Raw genomic sequence first — 24,821 nt, 5'->3', positions numbered from 1 at the left:
GAATGAACTACATATTTTCTGTGAAAAGCATGACTTATGGATGAAGTGTGACACTGTCAAGCAATTTTTTCTGTGCAATTTTATCAGTTTTAAACTGTGGAAACTGCGAAACGTAATTAAGGAAATCAGATATTTCAGTTAAATGAATAAGGAGATGCATCTAATTAGAAAATGATTACAAGAGAAAATAATATTTTCTGCAAAAAAATTTAAACCAGATGGGGAGAAGCAATTTTAGCTAATCAAAATCTACAATTCTCAGAGAAAACAAACTGATCAATCCATATTCAACTGTCCTGCCACTGTAATGCAATAAATCTCGTCAAACAATGGGATGGACCAGCTATATCAGGTTAACACCCATCAGGTTATATTAAAGGGAACCCTGGGTATTAAGCAAGGGGCAACCTCCCGCTCTCTCTATTGAAACCAACACGGAAGTGACTTAAACTGCAATTCATCGACTGGCCGCTAGAGACTGGCTGCAGAAGGGAGTCAGTCCCATTGACTCCCCATGTTAAAATGCCCAACTTTACAGCAGAAAAAAGTATGTTTACAGCCTGGTTCAAAAAATGGTTTTGGTCTATATAGCTAGTTTTGCCCTACATGTCAACTGTGAGGGGGGTGAATTTTTTTATAACTCATCCGTAGAAGTTATATTAAGCCTTAAAGTTCTGCATAATTAAAGGCGTGGTCACTTGAGTGACAGGGGGATTGCCGCTGCTCTCACCACTGGCGCGCTAGGCGGGCGTGGTTTCAGCAACCAGCACCACCCGCGTCCCGCCTTTTTGCCCATTTTTGATTATCCGGGAGTGACGCGCGGTGACGCGATTCCAAGATGGAGCGGCCGAATCCCGCCCACTATGAGCTTCAAAATAGCGCTTCAGAATCCTACGGGTGACGTCACGGATACTACGTCCATATTTTATACAGTCTATGGTATTAAGACATGTATGGCTTAATATAATGTAAATGGTGTCTCTTACTAAAATATCATGTAGAAAACCTATGAAAGATTTACATAAAAAAAATCCATGTGGTTTTACACATATTTTGGCCTTTTTTTGATTTCGTGGAACGATTGCACTTGGTGAGCTACTGGTACTGCAACACAACTCAGAATAAGCATCTTGGAAAATGAAATACTGATACAATGCCACATTGTGTGGCCTTTTCTAGTGATAGGAAGAGGAGAAAACAATGGGAAGTAGGGCTGCACGATATTGGGAAAAAATTACATTGCAATGTATTTTTGTCTTGCGATATATATTGCGATCTGTACAAATTCATTTATGTTCATCAGGTTGTTTTGGACTGCTTAAAAATCAAGCGACAGAGCTACTGCAAGCAATGTTTAGTTTTGGAAATCCATTTATCTTTGTTTATTTATCTTTGCTGAAACTTCCGCGTCTTTAGGAGAGCGCGGGTCATGGTTGCTTAGCAACGGCAGACGCTACTCTGCCACTCAAGTTACAGAGCGCTTTGGAAAGAAGGAGAAAGCGGCGCGCCTAGCGTTTTCCACACGTTTTTTAGGCGCGACATGTGAACGGTCCCTTAAATTCGTAGTGTTTCCGCGAGTTGTGGCAACAACTGCCAGGCACTCCCGACAAAGCACCTGTTTTTGGTCAGCAGCATCCTTTTTGTATCCAAAATACTTCCATATGACCGACGTTGCGTTTCTTTTTGCGACCAAATCTTCCATTTCGGCGCTTTTCTCCCGTCCTGCGCTCATTTCGCCATGCGCACGTAGAGACTGCATGCATGAAGTAGGTGAAGCAACGTGTGCATTGTAGTTTTTAAGGACGTGTGCATTGTAGTTTTTAAGGAACCTTTAAACATGAGTTAATTACTTTATTTTAGACAAATATAGATCCGTGAATAGAAAGTTTAGAAATATAGAAAGTACATTTTTAAATCAGACACACGTAAATTTGCCCTGCATCGTGACTGCCACGATGTGACTATCGCGCATGCGTACATCGCGATGATGATGCTGAAACGATCTATCGTGCAGCCCTAATGGGAAGTTACCTGTGGATGAATAAAATTTCAGAAACACGCTTGTCTTTGTTCTCTCCACTTTAGCCCTGATGTCTTTGAGGCTTTTAGTACTGCAGAAAGAGCTTATAAACAATGTCAACATGTTGATGATTGTCATGACGCTGAAGCCATTGAAGGAGTTTCTCAACAAAGATTTCACTCAACATCTGGGGGCGTTTAGACTCTTTGTAGGGGAAAATTGATGGTTCGGCATTTTGTTTAAGCCTACGCTTATACATCGGCACCTATAAGCTCTTTCAGTATCTGTGATCAGTGTTGGGGAAAGTTACTTTTAAAAGTAATGCATTACAATATTGAGTTACTCCCTTAAAATGTAACTAACTACGTTACTTAGTTACTTTTTCTGGAAAGTAATGCGTTACGTTACTTTCGTGTTACTTTTTAAATCTGAGCAGGGCTTGTTTGTTTGTTTTTAATATAAAAAGTTCTATTTCGGCAAATGTAAAAGCCTTTTTACCTACACCAAAAGCCTCAGGTTTAGAGAAAAGTAAATTCACGTCTGTACAGTAGACCGCAGAAGAAAACAAAGTAAACTCTTCAGCAATAAAAAAAAGGAATTTTTGCTTATTAGTATGCTTAGTTATTAGTATGGATCATCGAAGGTCGGCAGCAAAGACATTGGTTAATAAAATGGGATTAAACAGATAAAGGATATTTGTATTATTTAACATATTTAATTATTGCAGGTTTGCATTGAACTTTACTGTTTTTATTCATTTTGAGGAATACTGTATCTTTTAGTGAGTAAGATGAATGTTCACATTTATTCTAAAACTAAAGTAACACCTTACAATTTCTCTTAACATGGCGACAGAATAGCTTTTAATCAATAAATGGGGGAAAAAGTAACTGCCGTTACTTATTTGAAAAAGTAACTCTCTTTTCTTGTCAATTAAAAAGTAATGCGTTACTTTACTAGTTACTTGGAAAAAGAAATATTATTACGTAACTTGCGTTACTTGTAATGCATTACCCCCAACACTGTCTGTGATCATCGTGTCAGTATTTTATTTTCTGAGTTGTGTTGTGGTAAAAATAGCAATAGATAACCAGTAGCTCACTGAGTAAAACCGTTCTACATAATCAAAATAATGGCGCCCCCATAGTCCTAAATATGTATATAATGGTGTTTTTTTAAGTTACGTACATTTTTTATGGGGTTTCTACTACCCATTTCAGTAAGAGAAATCATTTACGTTATACAACTCTCAATACCCAGGGTACCATTTAAGAAAAGATGAAAGGTGATTTGAGTCAGTCCCATTTGATATATGTAAAAAAAAAAAAAATATCTCCAATAAAAACTCATTTGCATCCTGCACTTGTCTATTGTCTTTCCAAACAAGCAAAATGAATGAGATGTAATGATGAAACGATGTATACTAGGGCTGCAACTAACGACTATTTTAATAGTCGACTAGTCACCGACTATTGAAACGATTAGTCGACTAATCGGATAATTATTCAATTTTTCTCAAATTTAGCATGAGATTGCTTTAATTATGTGGAAAATTATAGTAAACACAAGAAAGAAGGGGGTACTTCAATAAAAAATGCATATTTTGCTGCTGATAGGCCAATTCATACTAAAAGTAAATATAAATGCCCTGTCTAAAACCAATTAGGCACAGTGCTCGGTCAGTACAGACATAAATGCATAAATTAAGAAACTCTATAATTTTTTTAATGGACAGGCACATTTGTTTTATAAGAAAAAATAAATTAAAATCAAGTAAACATTTTCTTCCTGTAAACCATCAGCAGCAATAAAACAGTAAACAAAAATGTATATCCAAAACAAAACGTATTGGCTTCCATGTTATTTAAATCTTACCGAGGCCAGCCAAACTCCGTTTCATTCAACTGTCCGACGTGCTTTCTCTTTAAATGTTCGTGCATCACAGAGGTGCTGCCGTGATGCGCAAGGACTGCTTTACAAACCATGCAGGTAATATTTTAATTCGCCGTAGCAGGCTAAAATGCTCCCAAACTTTACTCCTGTTTCATACATACTCAGTCTGCAGTGCGTCTACAGTCCGTGTGCGTTACGTATGCGGTGCAGAAGAAGCACAGACTCGTTTTGCTTTCACACAGAACGCGTTTGCAGTCCGTACATTGTGAACGTTCTAATCCGTTAACATGGGTGTGGGAAAAAAAAACGCACTGCAGACGGAGTATGTGTGAAACGGGCGTGTTTTGGTACGCGCAGCTGCTGCGTTGGACGCCGCCATTTCTGTATGTTATCGCTCAGCATAGAAGCTGCGTATGTGCGACTCTCGGCAGAAAGATGCCTCACTCGGTTGTCTGGCGACAACATCGACAATGAAATTCATTGTCGACTATTTCTATTATCGATTTTTGTCGACAACGTCGACGAATCGTTGCAGCCCTAATGTATACTGGACTTAGTATTTCCTAGGACCACAAGTGATTTCAGTAATTTGACCAAAAAAAAAAAAAAGACAGGTAACTATACTCCTAATATCACTAATAATAATTATATAAATACATAATGATTTCTGGTAGGCTTTCGCTGAAAATCAACACAGTAGTTGCTGCAAATAGCCTGCTAAATATCAGAGAAAAAAACTAATCAAATTAGGTAATTTTGGCAGCAAAATCAGAAAAATATCCTGCAAAATCTCAGTGGGGATGATCATGGGCGTAAATTTCATTTAACAGTAGGGGGGGACAATAAATATAAAATTTCTCATGAGCAATTTTTGAAGGGGACGCAAAATAATACAGTCAAATTGTACTTATAAAGATAGACAACAATAAAAACAAAAACAAAAAAAGGTTTACAATTTTATTTATAGTGAGGTTTGTTCGGACGTAACACAGTGCTCATTTAGTAAATGCACAGCTAAATGAAACGCCACACGCTCGCGACGAGCGGGTCTCGAACCCGGGTCTCCGGCACGGGAGGCGGACGCGCTAACAAAAGGGCTAAAGGCTGGACCTACTAATAACGCTCGATAGTTTATCTCTTGACATCAGGGAAGTGAGGTATACCTGCAACATTGTAATTGTGGCCGTTAATGTTAAGTTAACATTATGCCAAGTCGTCACAAATAAAACAATGCATGGGAAACTGCTTTGGCGTCTTGCATTGCATTATGCAACAAGCTATGGTAAACAAGCTAACGTTAACTAGATAAGTAATGTTTTAATTGCTAATATAGCAGATTCATGGAAAATTACATCGGTAATCAGCATTTTTGCCGCAACTAATTTATGAATGAGTCTGCATCAACTACATTAAAGAAAATCGCTTTATTTAAAGTTAATGAAATACCCTATTTACTGGAGTTCAGCATTAATTGAGCCGCAGCCACACACCTGACTCGTGTGTGTAAAGCAGGCAGTGGGCCAAACCACTGTAAGGAAGGGGAGGGGGAACTCAACTGTTTCTAAATGCATTTTTTGCGGGGTTTTTTCTACTTACACGAGTAGGTATACATACATATATTTTTCACAATAGAGAGTGCGATTTTTTTAAATATTTTTTTTAGAGAGGGGGGGGGGGGACAACCCTCGGATGGGGGGGGACATGTCCCCCCCGTCCCCCCCGGGATTTACGCCCATGATGATATATGCTCATTTGGAAACTTATTGTAAAGGGATAGTTCACCCAAAAATAAAAATGTTGTCTTTAATTACTTAACGTCATGTTGTTCCAAACCTGTAAGACTTTTGTTCATCTTCAGAACACAAATTAGGATATTTTTGATGAAATCTGAAAGCTTTCTGAACCTCCATAGACAGCAATGCAACATGTTCAAGGAGCAGAAAGGTAGTACATTGAAATCGTTGAAATAGTAAATTCTTTTCGCACAAAAAGTATTCTTGTAGCTTCATAAAATTATGGTTGAACCACTGATGTCACATGGACTTTTTTAATGATGTCCTTACTACATTTCTGGGCCTTGAACATGTTGCGTTGCTGTCTATGCAGGGTCAGAAAGCTCTCAGATTTCATTGAAATAACTACATTTGTGTTCTGAAGATGAATGAAGGTCTTACGGGTTTGAAACAACATGAGGGTGAGTAATTAATGACAGAATTTTCATTTTTGGGTGAACTATTCTTTTAAGGCTTTGGATAATTTATGCAAAATGTGTTTTAAGGCAGGAACTCCATAGACTCGCATTAAAAATAAAAGAAAATTTGTCAGATAATACTGCAGATAGCAACAGTTGCTAAGGTAGGATGGCTCTCTCTGTGTTTAAGGCAGAGCTTTAAACGTTCAGCTGGTGAGGATGTCTTGTGAGTTGCATAGTAGCCTAGAACATGGTTTTCCTATGAAAACCGTAAAGACAGAGAGAGAAGACATCACTTAAGAGAGCCCTAGGGGGACAGAAGGCTGTGAGGGAGCACTTTGACATTTAAAAGTCACATTCAGTCATCGTCACAGCAGGACATGGTAGCGGGAATACATGTGTGTCACTGTGTGGCTGTCAAAGCCTGTCACACCCAGCAGTAGTCTAGGTAAGTATGTGTGTGCATGTAGTGTCCAAGGGGCATAGAAGAGAATGGGTCCACTGCTGAGAGCTTCCCGCTGTAGAATCGATGTGACACACTCCTGTGGTGACAACAGGGGGAGTGGCATCCATACAGCACTGTCCTTCATAATAAACATTTCACCCTCTGAATGTCCTCTGAGTCAACTCAAGGGCTCAGGCCTATCGAAGAAGCCCGAGAAGGGAGGTTCCATTTTTTTACGGAAAAAACTCTGCTTAAAGGAACACTCCACTTTTTTTGGAAATAGGCTCATTCTCCAACTCTCCCCGAGTTAATAAGTAGAGTTTTACTGTTTTGAAATCCATTCAGCTGTTTTCCGGTTCTGGTGATATCACTTTTAGCATAGCTTAGCATAGATCACTGAATCCTATTAGACCAATAGCATCGCGTTCAGAAATGACCAACGAGTTTCGATATTTGTCCTATTTAAAACTTGACTCTTCTGCAGTTATATCGTGTGCTAATACCGGCGGAAAATGTAAAGATGCGATTTTCTAGGCCGATAAGATTAGGAACTACACTTCCATTCCGGCGTAATAGTCAAGGAAGTTTGTTGCCGTAACATGTAAGCAGCAGGGGGAGTAATATCAAGCAGTGCCTGAACTTATTTCCTAGCTAGGTTAGCATTTGCACAGGTGCTGTGTGATATTACTGCGCCTGCTTCGTCCATATTACGGCAGCAAACTTCCTTGACTATTACGCCGGAATGGGAGTGTAGTTCCTAATCTTATCGGCCTAGAAAATCACAGCTTTACATTTTCCGCCGGTCTTAGTACACGATATAACTACAGAAGAGTCAAGTTTAAATAGGACAAATATCGAAACTCGTTGGTCATTTTTGAACGTGATGCTACTGGTCTAATAGGATTCAATGATCTATGCTATGCTAAGCTATGCTAAAAGTGATATCGCCAGAACAGGAGAACGGCTGAATGGATTTCAAAACGGTAGAACTCAACTTATTAACTCGGGGGGAGTTGGAGAACGAGCCTATTTCCAAAAAAAGTGGAGTGTTCCTTTAACAGTTTAGCAGCAACCAATGATAATCATTAAAATTTTGTTATAAAACATGCTGAATTCTTAGAAACATACTCATGTTGGTTTCAAAACATTTTTAAGTGTACCGTCATTAAATGTAGATTTTGGTTGTACACACACACACACACACACACACACACACACACACACACACACACACACACACACACACATGTTGGGTTTACATGTTTTATGGGGACATTCCATAGGCGTAATGGTTTTTATACTGTACAAACTGTACTTTCTATCGTCCTACACCTACCCTACACCTAAACCTAGCCCTCACAGGAGATTGTGCACACTTTTACTTCCTTAAAAAAACTCATTGTGCATGATTTATAAGCCTGTTTCCTCATGGGGACCTGAGAAATGTCCCCACAAGGTCAAAATCTACTGGTATTCCTATCCTTGTGGGGACATTTGGTCCCCATAACGTGATGAATACCAGGTACACACACACACACACACACACACACACACACACACACACACACACACACACACACACACACACACACACACACACACACACACACACACACACACACACACACACACACACACACACACACTACCAGTCAAAAGCTTTTGAACAGCAAGTTTTTTAATGTTTTTAAGGAAGTCTTCTGCTCACCAAGCCTGCATTTATTTGATCCAAAGTACAGCAAAAATGGAAACATTCTGAAAATTTTTTACTATTTAAAATAACTGTTTTCTTTTTAAATATATATTAAAATGTAATTTATTCCTGTGATCAAAGCTACATTTTTAGCATCATTACTCCTGTCATCAGTGTCACATGATGCTTCAGAAATCATTCTAATATGCTTATTTGCTGTGGTGAACATTCTTTATTACTATTATTATTATTATTATTATTATTATTATTATTATCAATATTTAAAACAGTTAACAAATAAATTATATTGATTAATAATTTTATTTAGCAAGGATGCTTTATATTGATCAAAAGTGATGATAAAGTCATTTATAATGTTACAAAACATTTCTATTTCAGATGCTGTTCTTCTGAACTTTCTTTTCACCAAATAAACCTGAAAAAAATTCTACTCAGCTGTTTTCAACATAATATAAAAAAAAAAAAAATAATAATAATAATAATTTTTTTGAATGGCAAATCAGAATATTAGAATGATTTCTGAAGGATCATGTTGCTGTACTTTAAATCAAATAAATGCAAGCTTGGTGAGCAGAAGAGACTTCTTTAAAAAAAAACATTAATCTTACTGTTCAAAAACTTTTGACTGGTAGTATATTTATTCCAAGAAATTCCTTTTTTATCAATGTGTAAACAAGTATTTTTTGTATTAATTGCACTGTCAAAAGACTACAACATAGATAGAAAAATATATTGTTTTATATAAAGAAATATATTAAAAACAAAAGATGACAATAAAATAAAATAATATTATTACATTAATATTACTTTATGCTATACTACTTAAAATATTTTATTTTCTAAAAAAGGGATTCTTTTATAATCAAATGTTTTTTCATAGAATATGTATAATCAAGAATTAATTGAATTTTCAAACAAATATTTCAAAACAACCTCATGTCACAAATGACCTGTCTATAACTGCTCCAATTTAGCTCAGAGTGGGTAAAGGGTCAAGTGTGTTTGTTATGTCACTTCTTTTTTATTTCTGGGCTCCACTTTATTTCTTACCCTCCACTTTACAGAACAATACAAAGTAGACAGAAAAGAAAGTATGAGAGTGAAGTTGTCACTAAAATGCAACAAACAGCCACTAAGTGCTATCTTACAACAGAGCTCCCCATAGCGTCTTTTATATCTCACGCAAGCTAGAATCATTGGGTGTTTCACAACACTAATATACACAGGAACACAAAGCACTCAGCTGAAGCAAATACTCCAGTTCTGAGTCGCATCGCTGTGCATTGGAATACAAATGCGGGACAGCGCTTGTCTGTCGACTGGATCTAGACATACGTCGCTGTGAATGGTGCCGAGTGATGAATTACTGACCTTTTGGTTCCCACTCTGTGGTTGGGTGCAATATCAATTGTGTCTGTGGCTGAGTCGTGGCGCACGGCCAATCCAAGGTCAGCAATGCAGCAGGTACCATTCTTCTTCACTAAGATGTTTTTGGATTTCAGATCACGATGGGCAATTGCAGGCTTACCTGAAGATAGAACATGACGCAATACAGCATGAAACACGACTTCAAATCAATTGAAGGCTGTCTCTTTTGTCTTGAGTCTTATTCTTTAACAGTAATACATTTCGTTGGTGGCTATGTTTTCATCTACTCATACTCAACTGCATATAAAACACCACAATTATGTTTTGTTGGAACTTGTGTTACACTGCATAAAGCTACATATTTCTCAGAAAAATCTGCATTTTCATGTAAACATGGCTGTGTTTTGGGAAGGATAAAAGAAAAGTGATCTGTGTGTTGTGACTCACCCTGAGTGCCCACAATCTCCATATGCAGATGAGCCAGACCGCTAGCGGTGGAGAGAGACAGCTTGATCATGCCCTCTACTGTGACCGTGTACCTGTTCAGGTAGTCAAAAAGCGAGCCATGCTCATGGTAATCAGAAACCAGCCACAGTTGAGTCCACGTGCCGTTATCTGAGATGCATAGAGAGAGAAACCACTGAATGCTCTGCGCTTTGAGGGAATAAGTGCAAGCATATTCTGAACCATGGCTGCGCTTTAAACTTCTAAATAGGTCAACATCTGGCGGCTTTTAAGTTTCATATAGGAAAATATTTTCAAGAATTTTGCTGAATATTTTTTATTTATATAAGATTTTTTTTTAGATCAAATCCAAGAGCTTTCTAAACCTTTATAGCCAGTAATGCAACTACCACATTCAAGCCCCTGAAAGATAGTAAGCAAATCGTCAAATAGCCTTTTCCTTAATTTTACAAAGCTATGAAAATCCTGTTTGTCTGCAATGAAAATAATGACTTTATGCAACAATTTTCTCTTCTTCCATGTTGTCACACCCCTTTGGACTGTTTGTGTTGGTTTCTCCCTTTTGTGCCCATATATGGTTTTCCTTTTTCTGTCCTAAATCATCATTAGTTAATCACCATCACCAGTCTGTGTATCATTATCTACCCTTTATAAGTATTCAGTTCAGAGTTGTTTGTCTGATCACAAGGTTATGCTCATGTGTATCTTCCAGCCCTCTATTTGTGGACATTATTAAAAGATTTGTCATTGCATTTTGTCTTTGAGTGCCTCCTTCAACACATGACCGTTACACATATCAGTCTTTGACACACGTTCACAAGAATAGTGTTGCTGACACAGGAGCCGGCGTTTTGATGTAGGACGTCCATCTCTCTTAGTTCATCGTCTGTATGTTCTGGTTCAAATAAGTAAGGCTGAAAGTCATTCTCTCTGTCGAAATCTTCTGATATGCTTATGACAGGGCTCCCACTCTTTCATAAACACCAGATTCAAAGACTTTTTAAAGCACCATTTATTTTATATCAAGCACCTATCAAATTCACACCCTCAGCATATGTAGCTTCATGAAAGTGTTTACTGTACTGAACATTTCATTTACACTTAACATTTACATAAAGTAATAATAATTTTTCATAAATTTAGACCGTTTAAAACAGTCATGTTCAAAGGAATTTAAATATTGATAAAATATGCATTAAACTGTTTTTTGCTGTAGTTCTTGGTCTTGTAATAAAGGCATTATTTTTTATCTCTTTGCACACTAAAAGTATTCTCATAGCTTCATAAAATTACGGTTGAACCACTGATATCACATGGACTATTTTAACAATGTCCTTACTTCCTTTCTGGGCCTTGAACGTGTCAGTTGCATTGCTGTCCATGCAGGGTCAGAAAGTTTTTGGATTTCACCAAAAATATCTTAATTTGTGTTTTGAAGATGAACAAAGGTCTTATGGGTTTGGAAAGACATGAGGGTGAATTAATGAATAATTAATAACATAATTTTCATTTTTGGGTGAACTTTCCTTTTAATAGACAATGCCAATGGCAAAATCTGCCAAGCATTCAACTAATAAAAAAAAAAAAAAGAATAATTATTTTTTTTTATTACAGAATATTTACTAAAAAATACTTGACAGAAGCCACTGACCTCCATTTCATTATTTTTTTTCCAGACTATGGAAGCCAATAGCCACCATAAACTATTTGGTTACCCACAATCTTCAAAGTATCTTTTGTTTTGCTTTTTTGTTCTAAACTCATACAGGTTTAGAACAACTTGAGGGTAAGTAAATGACAGAATTTTCATTTATTTTGTGAACTAAATATCCCTTTAATTTACATAGCAGGTAGTCTATCACTAATGTACAGGGTTCGCAGTCCATTTGACCAATAAATTTTAGTGACTTTCCATTATCTTCCAGCCGTTTCTAATTGCTAGTAAGGGAGTTTAACAAATAATTTTTATTATTATTTTATTATTATTTCTATTATTATTTATTATTATTATTAAAAAAATATCACTGGAGTGAATTCTCACATACCATATCCTTGTACTTTATATTTTAAAACAGTGCACAAAAGTTTTCAACAAGAAAACAAGATTTGAATGCAGCTTAAATGGATAGTTTACCCAAAAAAATTTAAATTCTGTCATTATTCACTTAATCACATGTTGTTTCAAACCCGTAAGACCTTTGCTCATCTTCGAAACACAAATTAAGATATTTTTGAAGAAATCTGAGAGCTTTCTGACCCTGCATAGACAGCATATCTTAAAGGTGTTCCAAAGATGAACAAAGGTTAACACACATTACTGGAAAGCAAACAAGGTTTGATCAAACTTAATGGAACTGAAATACTTTCATTGTATTCTGACCTTTGTTGTCTGCAGCAATGAAGCCCAGGATGTTCTCATGTCGAAGCATGACAGTCTGATAGATCTCCGCCTCACGGAACCAAGAGCGCTCCTCTCTGGAGGAGAAGATCTTTACTGCCACTTCTTCTCCACGCCAGCGGCCCCTCCACACCTCTCCAAAACGACCTTTCCCTATGCTCTCCTGGAGGATGATGGTCCTGGCAATGGTCCTCTGCACTAGCAGTGGCAAACCTACAGAAGATAAGAAACAGCAGTCAGGAAAAGTCCATTTCAGGTTTACAAGTCATACTTCACAGCCATGTCGGTAACACTTTATAATAACTATCCGTTATAACTAGTTAATAGATCATTAATAAACTGTTAGTTAATGGGTTATAAATGACTTGTTAAATAACAGTTAATAGTTTGTTAATTATCTATAACTATCTGTTATAACTAGTTAATAGACCATTAATAAACTGTTAGTTAATGGGTTATAAATGACTTGTTAAATAACAGTTAATAGTGTGTTAATTATTTATAACTGGGCCTTATAGATAGCCAATAGATAACTTACAAGCTGTTAGTTAACAAGTTATAAATGACTTGTTAACTGTATTTTAATGATTTATAACTATACTTAATAAATTAGTAATAGATCATGAACAAGCTGTTAGTAAATTACTTACTAAAGACTTAAGTATCCGTTAATAGTTTATATATGTTATTGAGACGTTATTCTAAAGTTGCAACTATTCTTCATTTATTAAGTGTTAGTAAATGAGGAATAGTTGCAACTTTAGAATAACGTCCCAATAACATACATAAGCTAATAACTAACACTTAACTAATATATTAACTCACACTTTACAGATCAGTTGTTTATAGTTTGTTAACTATCTACTAATACCAGTGAAACTTTGTAGAACAGCAAATGGATGGAACAAGTTCAAGCTACAGAAATTTGACGTGATATTTAAAATATACAATTTTTGTACCTCAACCTTGTTCCACCCATAGGCTTTTCTGTGTACTGTATTTTACCAAAGAAACTCCACAGATGAAATGTTGAACATTGTGTTTAATGTATAGACCAATTATCTGTTTGTAACCATCTGGGATGCGCGCGCATCTTGGTTGCAGAAAACCGGGAGACATAGCGTTTACGAATAGGAAATTACACGGTTATGGTACAAAACAGATTATTATATTCTAAATTATTATAGATTATTTTGATTAATGTTATTTTAAAAATGTTTACCGCATATTACAACAGCTTGTCACCCAACGATAAGAATGGTTATTCAACGAAATTAACGTTAGTGAGTGGGATTGGTCTGACAGATCCGTTTGCCATAGAGGTAATCGTGTACCCAAATCAAGTCAAGTGCAAATTACATGTATAAAGCATGCCTCAACAGGCTTCACAACACAATGCAGACATACAAAAACGATCAATGTCTAACAAATTATCTTTACAAACATGATGTGACATTACTTGCCATAAATTCTCTGAATTTTGATGCCTGCAATTTAATCCCTCTTAGCAACTAAAGAGACAATATTTACCTCAAATATTTAAGTTTTGCATTGCTTTTGTTTATTTCACACTGGGTTGAGTAGGAAAAGACAGAAGCGACGAAACGTTACTAGCCAAGCTTACGAGACTAGCCGTGTACCCACTGCACAATACAACATTTTCACGATTGTCTTTTCTTCTTTTTCTAATTTTTCTTTCGGGTTTTATGCTACGTTCCAGGCAGGTTTTTTAACTCGTAAATCACGACTTCAAATTACGACTCACAACTTTGTAGCGTTCCAGGCAAGTCACCCCAAACTGCCTGAGCGCATTTATTATTATTACATTATTATTAATTTGTTTGCAATGTTATATTGTCCTAAAGTCTATTTTTTCACTGTGTACCTCTTGCATAAACACCGCACCCATAGGTGCTGACATAGTGGTTTCGCGGGCTATGCAATGTCAGAACTCGGAACTGGGAGCACATCGATCTAGTACGAGTTCACGAGTGGGAAGTCACGGGTTTGACTGTCGTTCGGGTGCACTTTCACTGGTAGAAGATTGGAAAAACATGAGTAACGGGTTGCCTGGAACGGGGCATTATAGCGGTTCCGGTCGTCTTTTGCAACCGACATGCGCAGTTGAACCAGCGTGATGCATGTGTGACGTAGGCTGATAATTGGTCTATAGAAATACACATACTGAGCCATCACATGGCAGAACAGCAGTATACAACAGAATACAAACCCATGAGGTTTGGGCACTTTTTGTGCTAAACATGAAAACAAAATAAATAAAAATCTAGCCATTGGCATTATTGATATGAACTTGTTTTATCACACCTTGGACCCTCTATACTGAGTTAAACAGCAGCGATGCGCAAAATACTGAGATAAATCCAGGTACTGTCTGGAGAAAGAGAAAGAAGTCAACAGCGGGTACTTCCAGTAAAAAGAAAGCTACACCTGTGGACCATGCTGTGCACATGGACAACAACGGTGACGGTAAGCAAGACTGTTTGCAATCTTTTCATTAAAGATGTTTGATCAGGATAAAGTGCCCAAACCTCATGGGTTTGTATTAGAGTGCGGATCGGGCCGCATTTTTCTGTCCGAGCCCGGCCCGCGTCCGACAGAGCAGTAACCGAGCCCGACCCGAACCCGACAGGCATTAAGATATTTATATCCGAGCCCGATCCCAGCCCGACACAGTTAAAATCTTTTTTTTTTCTCATACTAATGACACGTGCAGTTTTTTGTGTGGAAAGCCCGCTTTTATTAAGCAACTGTAGGAAGGCGTTCGGAAATGTCAACAGATGAGCGCATCAGTGCACACGGGGCAAAAAGCGCTGTTATAACACAGGCGCACTATCGCGCTGATGTAACCGAGCCCGACCCGAACCCGAGCATCCTTTCTAAATATCTGTCCGAACCCGGCCCGGCCCGTCGGGTTCCGTCGGGTACCGTCGGGCTCGGCTCGGGTATCCATCCTCTAGTTTGTATGCTGTTGTATACTGTTGTTCTGCCATGTGATGGCTCAGTATGTGTGTTTCTATACATTAAACACAATGTTCAACATTTCATCTGTGGAGTTTCTTTGGTAAAATACAGTACACAGAAAAGCCTATGGGTGGAACAAGGTTGAGGTACACAAATTGTATATTTTAAATATCACATCAAATTTCTGTAGCTTGAACTTGTTCCATCCATTTGCTGTTCTACAAAGTTTCACTGGTATTAGTAGATGGTTAACAAACTATGAACAACTGATCTGTAAAGTGTGAGTTAATATATTAGTTAAGTGTTAGTTATTAGCTTATGTATGTTATTGGGACGTTATTCTAAAGTTGCAACTATTCCTCATTTACTAACAGTTAATAAATGAAGAATAGTTGCAACTTTAGAATAACGTCTCAATAACATATATAAACTATTAACGGATACTTAAGTCCTTAGTAAGTAAGTTACTAACAGCTTGTTCATGATCTATTACTAATTTATTAGGTATAGTTATAAATCATTAAAATACAGTTAACAAGTCATTTATAACTTGTTAACTAACCGTTTGTAAGTTATCTATTGGCCATCTATAAGGCACAGTTATAAATAATTAACAAACTATTAACAGTTATTTAACAAGTCAATTATAACTCATTAACTAACAGTTTATTAATGATCTATTAACTAGTTATAACGGATAGTTATTATAAAGTGTTACCGCAATGTCTACTTGTTAAAGGAGAAAGATGCTCCTTTGACACATAATGGTGTAATTATGCCATCTGCCAGCAGGGGATAACAGAACCATGCAAACCAGCCAAACCTTGAACCCTTGACGTATACAATGCACAATGTTTGTAATGAGATCATGACAGTCATCCAAAAGCTAAAAAACAAATGCTCCATCAGAGGCACTGCCAAATATACAGTGTTTCTGGGCTTGGACAAAATGCAATGATGACAGCTTTTGGACTAAAATCACGAACTAGCGATAAAGCCTGCAGTGATTCCAGCTTGGCATGAGGCTTATAACACACGGAAAGCATTAAACTGTCAATTTACAAATCTTCAATTGTTCCCAAAGGGGCTCTGAAAACAAAGTTATGGAAAATGAAATTGGCTTGAGCGTACTTTGGAGTTTATGATAGGTATTACAAGCATAAAAATGTGCAAATACATCAAAAATATTTGATGATTTGATAAGAATCTTTGCATAATACGTGAAAATGCTACCGATGGGTTCTTAGAAAGCAGAGAAGGGAAACAACAACAAGCAAAAATACCTGAGCCTGATCCAGAAGTGGTCATGTCATAGATGAGGTCCTTCAGCGTGGTGCCATCAGCGAGGAATGGGTGGTCCATAGTGTGGTCTTCCTCACTTGGCACACGATGGTGGATGATGGATCGATTATGGCACATGTAGAAGAGCAGCACCAGCACAAAGCTCAGCACGCAGATGGGGACGGCAATTACTGCGACCAAGGCTACGGGACTCAGAGACTGGGGTTCAGTATCAGGCAATTCTGAAACAAGAAAAAAGCAAACCACATGCTTAAGGCTGTAAACTAGTGGTTCCCAATAGGCCCTTTTCACAATGACGTCAGCTAACTTCTGGTTTGCCGCAAAGCAGTGCATTGGTACTTCCGTTATACCTTTACACCAGAGACTTCTCTGGAAAATGTGGCAAAACTTGAAATACGAAAGGTTTTAGTTAAGTTAAGACTAATAATGTACTTACAGTCAGATTATTTTGTGAACGTTTTTCTGCATCTGCCATAGATGAGAGGTTTGCTTGCAGCAACTGCTTGCTTTCAGATTTGTATGATAATGATTACATGTCCACACAAAAAATATATACTTGAAACCGTTTCACTTGTTATTCTGGAAAATGCATTTGTGAGTGCACTGTGTAAATGAAATTCTCCATACAGTTGCATGCAAGTGATTGCAACATATAATCATTGCTGTAAATAGCGTTCACTGGTTGATTACATGCCATTAAACTAGATTTTACTGTACATTTCTGCCATATGTTCATCAACTTGACATAGTCACCACTGATAAGCTACTAATATATTGTAGAAACTTTAATTTTCTGTAAAGCTTCTTTGCAACGACTTGTATTGTGAGAAGCGCTATGCAAATAAACTAGAACTGAATTGAATTTAATAGTTTTTTTTTCTATGGGAAAAATTACATGGACACAAGTCATATTTTTATATTAAATCTTTAGAATATAATAGAATAGAAACCCAGTATTATCCAGTTCAAAAATAAAATGGCTTTATATTGAAACAATGCGAGAAAGCCTGCCGTCAAACCGTAGTTTTGCTACTGGACTTTGGACAGAATGACTTAAATTTTTCAGTTTAATTTCACTTTACATGTACACCCTGTTTTTTCTTTGCGAATTATTATTGATCATTATGATCTATCGTATTTTATTTTCGTTCTAGGCTATATGCGATGTTATTTAAACAGCTATGATGTATGTTTTATATTTATTTAATGCTCACAAATCTGTTTTTAACAGTAAAAGCTTTTTATGTAAACTAAATGTATTTATTGTGTCATTATCAAAATAAAGCAGAAAAATATAGACCCCATTTTATTGATATTGAAATAGCACAAGCTTAAGTTGAACATCTTTCTTGTACATACAGGTGCTGTATGTACAAGAAATAAGCAGTACATTAATTATTGAATGAAAAGGCTTTGTTACTATGTAAATGTCTAAAATGTTTGTTTATTTGAGAATTATATCTAACAAACTTTTTTTTTTTTTAACAAAGTTCATCTAACTTCAATAAAAACAGCAAACACTGTGGGAGAGTCATGGGAGTCAGTGACTTCATGACGCCTTGCCTTGAATGACGACGAGGGTAGACAGCGGCAGTCATCCTCTAACCATATTGGTGGCAGATGTACAAGTGTCTGGGTAAACTTGTGCTTTACTATGCGGGTGGAAGTAAGAATACCCTGCTTTGTGGCAGAATGGAAGTTAGGCCTTCAAATATTGTATCAGACAAAGGGGGGCTTTTGAGGCAAACATTTTGAGAACTACTGCTGTAAACACACTCATACAATAAAGAACTACCTTGAAATGAAAAGTATTACTCGCACTAGAGCATTTGGCCTTGCTAAATCCATTTTTTAGCCAAAAAGAAAAAAAAAAACGACCTTGCTAAATTTTAATATACACTGAAAGATACTGAGACTTTGAAAGTCACTCTTTTTACTTTAGAAAGTGTAGAGGAGTAAAAATATTAAAAAGTGGCTTTCTTAACCAAAATTACCAGGACTTTTTTCTTGTCTGTTTTGTTTATTGATCCATGCTAATGCTAGTCGCTGTTCCTCTGCATGTCAATTTGAACAAGCACCAAGACATCTTGGTTAAACTATTGAAATGATCTATAATTAACATTTAAAAGCAAGTGAAACTGTGTTGAGGGCTAATTATGTTGGTACGTGAATTTTCATGCATGTTATTTATCATTTGTTCATTCTCTTGTGATGGTGTTTTTGACCTCCTGTGGTGAAAAGTGGCTAAATCGATTTATACTGACTGATTGTTTTGATCTGTGACATATAAACAGATTTTGAGAAGTGCATTACTCTTTTCCCATCAAGCTTATTTCTGATGCAAGGGGATTGGGATTTTTTTTTTATATACAAGCCCAAAATTATTCATGCCCCTGGCAAAAAAATTGCTTTTATTCAACCAGCAAGTTTTTTTTTTATTAAAAAATGACAGACTCTCCCAGAAGATAATAAGATGATGTATTAAATGTTATTTATGTAAATAATAATGTTATTTACATTTGAACAAAAAGTGGCATGTCCAAAATTATTCATACCCTTCTCAATAATCAATAGAAAATCCTTTATTGGCTATAATTGCTGACCAGCTTTTTGCATGTCTCCACTGCTATTTTTGCCCATTCATCTTTAGCGATGAGCTCCAACTCTTTCAGGTCGGAGGGTCTCCTTGCCATCACCCTGATCTTTAGCTCCCACCACAGATTCTCAATTGGATTTAAGTCAGGACTCTGGCTGGGCCACTGCAAAACATTAATGTTTTTGTCTGCTAACCATTTCTTCACCACTTTTGCTGTGTGTTTTGGGTTGTTGTCGTGCTGAAATGTCCACTGGTGCCCAAGGCCAAGTTTCTCTGCAGACTGCTCCTTTTTCATGGTGTTGTTTACTGTGATTAGGTTCCCTGGTCCACCGGCTGAAAAACACCCGCAAAACATTAGGTTCCCACCACCATGTTTGACAGTGGGGATGGTGTTCTTAGGGTTGAAGTCTTCTCCTTTTTTTAAATCCAAATGAAGGCTACATCTTTGTGGAAAACAATTAAATTTTTGTTTCATCTGACCATAAAACAGACGACCAGAAGTCTTCTTCCTTGTCCAGATGAGCATAGGCCAAGCAGGCTTTTGTGTGGAACCCAGCGGTGTGCAGTGTACGTTGGTCTGTCTGCCTTGAGATGTTGCCACCAGCAGAGCCCAGATTCATCAGGATGGCCTTGGTGGTGATCCTTGTGATTCTTTTTTACCTCTCTCACTATCCTCCTGGCCAGCACAGGTGACACTTTTGGCTTCCGACCACATCCGCTGAGATTTTTCACAGTGTGGAACGTCTTGTATTTTTTAATAATACTTTGCACTGTAGCCACTGGAACTTCAAAACATTTAGATATGGTCTTATAGCCCTTTCCTGACTTGTGAGCAACCACAATGTGCAGCCGCAGGTCCTCAGTGAGCTCCTTTGTCTTAGCCATGACTGTCCACAAACCAACAGTAGAGAGCTTCTGTTTTTCACCTGTTGAGTTGATTAAAACAGCTGTTCCCAATGAATCAGAGTAATTATGATGCTTTAGAACAGCGTGGACTATTTGTAATGGTATAGAACTTTGGATTTTCCCATAGACTGTGACAGTTTGCAAAGGGTATGAATAATTTTGGACATGCCGCTTTTTGTTCAAATGTAAAGAAAAGCTGAGAAATATTTTTTCCACAATGATGCCTCTTGTACATCGCCTTATTATCTTTTGGGAGAAGCCTCATCTCCGGTCCAAAAAAAACTTGCTGGTTTAATAAAAGTAACTTGAAGTCAGAATTTACCAGGGGTATGAATAATTTCGGGCTTGACTGTCTATATACAGTCAAACCAAAAATTATACAGACACCAGATATCATTTTTGATATTTTTTCACTAGTGGGTGCAGGATACTATGGTTCATTTATGTAGGTGAAGATAGAAAAATAAAGTAAACGGTAGCATATTACACCCAAAATACTTCATACAGTAGACTACCAGTAAAACTGATAAAAAATTTGTAAACTTGATATGACACTTTGACCTTTCCATGTTTTGTTACATACCTTTCTATGAAAGTTATCTGACATTATTAAGATTAAATTGTTCTGACAGAGTTTAACTCTTGAGCTCTTGTAATATTTTATTACCATTTTCTAAACTATAGTGAATAAACTGTGATAATGTATGAAATTTTGAAGATGTCTAAATAAATTTTAGTTTGATTCTATGTGGTCTAAAATACATTGTTTGGAGCAATTCTGCTGGTATACTTGTGAGTGAGGTGTACTTGTGTACTTGGAGCACCTTATTAAATCAAACATAAAACTAATTTAATTAAATTAAACATTAAAAACATTAAACACTCAAATTTTATCCTTACTTTAAGTGAATTTATACATTCACAATAATGAAGATAAGAAATATTAAATTTTGGAATATGCTATGCAAAATTGTTTGGGAAAAGAAAGGCTCATAATTGTCACAAGGATTGTCTGAGACGAGCGGATCCATATGCAGCATTTAATTGTACAGGCAAACAAACACAAAGGGGCAGGCAGAAATCGTAGTCAAACACAGGCAGAATGGTCGGGGCAGGCAGCGAGAATCAAATACGGGAAGGAGTCCAGGAATCAAAACACGGGAAAACAAACACGGAAAGAAACGCTCAGAAATGCAGCCGGGGCAATACAAGACTTCGCGTAGAAGCTGTGTGTATGAGTGGTTTATGAACAGTCAGTGTAATGAGAAACAGATGCGTGCAGCAATCAGTGCAGTGGGTCACGAGGAGCAGGTGTGAGCAGTGATTGGTGCAGTGGCTTGTGGGGGATGAAGTCCATGATGTGTAGTGCAAGAGTTTGTGATGACAGGACGACGGAGGCTCAAATCGTGACAGAGCCCCCCACCTAAGAGCGGCTTCCAGACGCTTCAATTACCTGTTTCGGAGAGTGATGGAGTGGGCATGGCACAGAGGCATGAACACAGAGGCCCCGGTCCATGTGCAGGTGGAGAACCAGGAGACTGAGGCGGAGCCGACGGAGGGAGAAGCCAAGGTGGAGGAAGGGTTGGCTCCTCCATGGGGCCGACCGACGGAGGTGGAGCCGGTGGAGCCCGAGGCGGAACCGGAGAGTCGAAGGTCATGGGCGACACCGAGGATCCGGAGGGCCAAGGTGGAACCCAAGGCTCTGGCGACCAAGGCGGAGATGGAGGTCCGGAGGTACACGGCGGAGCGGGAGCGACAGAGGACCGAGGCTGTGCCCGCGGGAGGGAGGAGGTCCACAGAGCCGGTAGGACGGAGCGACGAGGCGCAGCCGGAGGAGTAGAGTCCAGAGGCGAAGGTGGGGCGACGACCGACCAGGGCGGAGCCGGAGGGACGATGGAGCCCAGTGGAGCTGGTGGACTGACGGCCGACAGCGGAGACGAGGGAGCAGAGAGCCGAGGTGGAGCCGCAGGGTCGGAGGGCCGAGGCGGAGTCCAGGACTCTGAGGCTGGAGGCGATGGTGAGGGATCCTCCAGCCAGGGCACAGATGGAGACAGAGGTGGTAGGACTGGGGCAGTGGGGAGGGTGGGTGGGAGACTAGACAGTCCATACATGGCCTCCGTGGCCAAAACGGGGAAAATATACAGTCCATAAATGGCCTCCGTGGCCTGAACAGGGCAGACAGAAATCTCAGGACGGCTGGATGGAACCAGCGGAGGCTCTGGGAGGCTGGACGGAGCCATCTTGGCCGGGGAGTCAGGAACATCGGCGGCCATCTTGTGTGCAGACTCTGGCGTGGCAGCCATCTTGTGTAGTGGCTCTGAGCTGGATTTTACTGTGGGAACATTGTTGTCCTCTTCTTTGATTCCCACAGTAAAAGGAGAGCCACTTATTTGCAGAGCAATGTCAACATAAATTTGTAAAGTCCAGCTAGGTTCGATCATAGGCATCAGTGAAGCCAATGGCTCTAAGAGTCCTCCACGGAAGAAAATCATCAGGCATACATCATCCATAGTAGACAGATTAGCCAATTCGATGAAGTCCATCGCATACTCCTCAACAGACCGCTCACCTTGTTTAAGACGCCTGATCTGTACCGTGGAGTCTTCTGTCACAAGGATGGTCTGAGACGAGCGGATCCATATGCAGCATTTAATTGTACAGGCAAACAAACACAAAGGGGCAGGCAGAAATCGTAGTCAAACACAGTCAGAATGGTCGGGGCAGGCAGCGAGAATCAAACACGGGAAGGAGTCCAGGAATCAAAACACGGGAAAACAAACACGGAAAGAAACGCTCAGAAATGCAGCCGGGGCAATACAAGACTTCGCGAAGAAGCTGTGTGTGTGAGTGGTTTATGAACAGTCAGTGTAATGAGAAACAGATGCGTGCAGCAATCAGTGCAGTGGGTCACGAGGAGCAGGTGTGAGCAGTGATTGGTGCAGTGGCTTGTGGGGGATGAAGTCCATGTGTGTAGTACAAGAGTTTGTGATGACAGGACGACGGAGGCTCAAATCGTGACAATAATAGAGACATTTGGCTTCCTTGGATAAAGTTTGATAAACCACTTTTTCTCTATAAAATGTCCGAAAATGACGGATAGATGTTCAATAACAATAAATAAATGAAATAATGCATGACATACTGTAAATTCCTGCTACTAATTATAATATCAAGGAAATAGTTTACTATTATGATTTCTCTCACAATAGTACAGCTCTATTCAAAACCATCTATAACAGACTGCAAAAGCATAGAGTATGAAGGGACATACATCAAAGATTCAAACCACAATTTCTTTAATCAAAACATATGGCTCAAACTAATGGAAAAATTCAGCAACAGAGCTGGCTTGAAAGAGCCAAGCACTTGTCTCTAGCATCATTGTGAAGTGAAGAGCATGAGAGCTATATATTGATTACTAAACGTTCCTATCTGTGACGCAAGAGTCAGTGTGCACTCCAAGGTTTGTATCTTTCATATACAAAAGTAATTGAGAAATTATTGAAACAATGGGTCTTGTGTGAGCGCTCTATAAAATCCATATAAAATCCCAGTATGAACTCAGGTGTTGTGACAAACTTTCACAAAGTTATAAAGGCACAATCTTTTGACAAAACAAGCCCACTTAAATGTCATCATGATTGAATTATTCTCTCACCTGGGCTGACTTTTGGGCTCTCGTTGCACATGTGTTTGTTGCAGCAGTACGGATGCTTGCCGTTGTTGGAGGAGGCGCACTGGAAAGGCCTGTCCAGTGGGTAAAGTTCATCCTGCTGAATACACTGACGCTCCTGTATCACAATCTGTCCGGCAGACTTTGTGATGACCGCAAAACACAGGCCAGTAGTGTTGCATGTCCGATTTACACATCGCTCACAATAACACAGCAATCCTGATTGAGAAAAGAGAGAGAAAGAGACTATAGGTTAGGACACATTTAGTCAGCTTGTTGCATAGGAAGTGGATTCACCCATTCAATAACGATAAAAACACAGATAAAACTTTTTATTTTTATCATAAAGAAAATAAGGTTAAAATGTACACTACCACTGATTTTGTAAACAAAAACACACTTTCATTCAGCAAGGACATATTAAATTGATCTTTTATAATGTTACATAGGTTTTCTATTTCAAATAAATGGTGTTGTTAAGCATAAGAGAACATTTGGACTGGTCACCTAATTTTTATCAGTATCTTTGAGCTTGTTCACTCAGACTCAGTTCATTTTTTTTTCATTTAGTCTCTCAATTAATATTTCAATAACGCTGTACACTGTTTGTTGTGCCAGTAAAACATTACATTTTAAAATTAATACAAGGTCAAAAACAATGTGCATAATAGATATAAAAAAATAAAATAAAAATGTGAAAATTTAAATAGTTTTAGACTGCCAATTGCAGTTTTTCATAAAATTTGACATGCCATTATTAACAATTTCAAATAACAATTTTACCATTATCAAGTACGAACACAAAGCGCTCATCTTTGCAACACAAATTAAGGCATTTTTGGTAAAATCCGAAAGCTTTCTTACCCTG

At 38.2% G+C, this 24,821-nt stretch overlaps 1 protein-coding gene across 1 annotated transcript in view; it reads right to left on the bottom strand.

The window, feature by feature from the left end:
- Positions 1-6,472: 6,472 nt before the first annotated feature.
- Positions 6,473-24,821, bottom strand: part of tgfbr1a (transforming growth factor, beta receptor 1 a) — a 46,972-nt gene continuing 28,623 nt past the window's right edge. Inside the window, exons 2-8 of the mRNA XM_073849416.1 lie at positions 23,939-24,172; positions 16,760-16,999; positions 12,477-12,707; positions 10,079-10,246; positions 9,635-9,791; positions 9,446-9,476; positions 6,473-6,646 (exon numbers count right to left, since the gene is read on the bottom strand). Coding sequence (XP_073705517.1) covers positions 6,473-6,646; positions 9,446-9,476; positions 9,635-9,791; positions 10,079-10,246; positions 12,477-12,707; positions 16,760-16,999; positions 23,939-24,172 — 1,235 coding nt within the window. The remainder of the gene's footprint in view (positions 6,647-9,445; positions 9,477-9,634; positions 9,792-10,078; positions 10,247-12,476; positions 12,708-16,759; positions 17,000-23,938; positions 24,173-24,821) is intronic.

This window comes from Garra rufa, chromosome 10 (assembly GCF_049309525.1).
Source record: "Garra rufa chromosome 10, GarRuf1.0, whole genome shotgun sequence".
In the NCBI taxonomy this organism is placed as follows: domain Eukaryota; kingdom Metazoa; phylum Chordata; class Actinopteri; order Cypriniformes; family Cyprinidae; genus Garra; species Garra rufa.
This window is presented reverse-complemented; position numbering and strand designations above follow the sequence as displayed.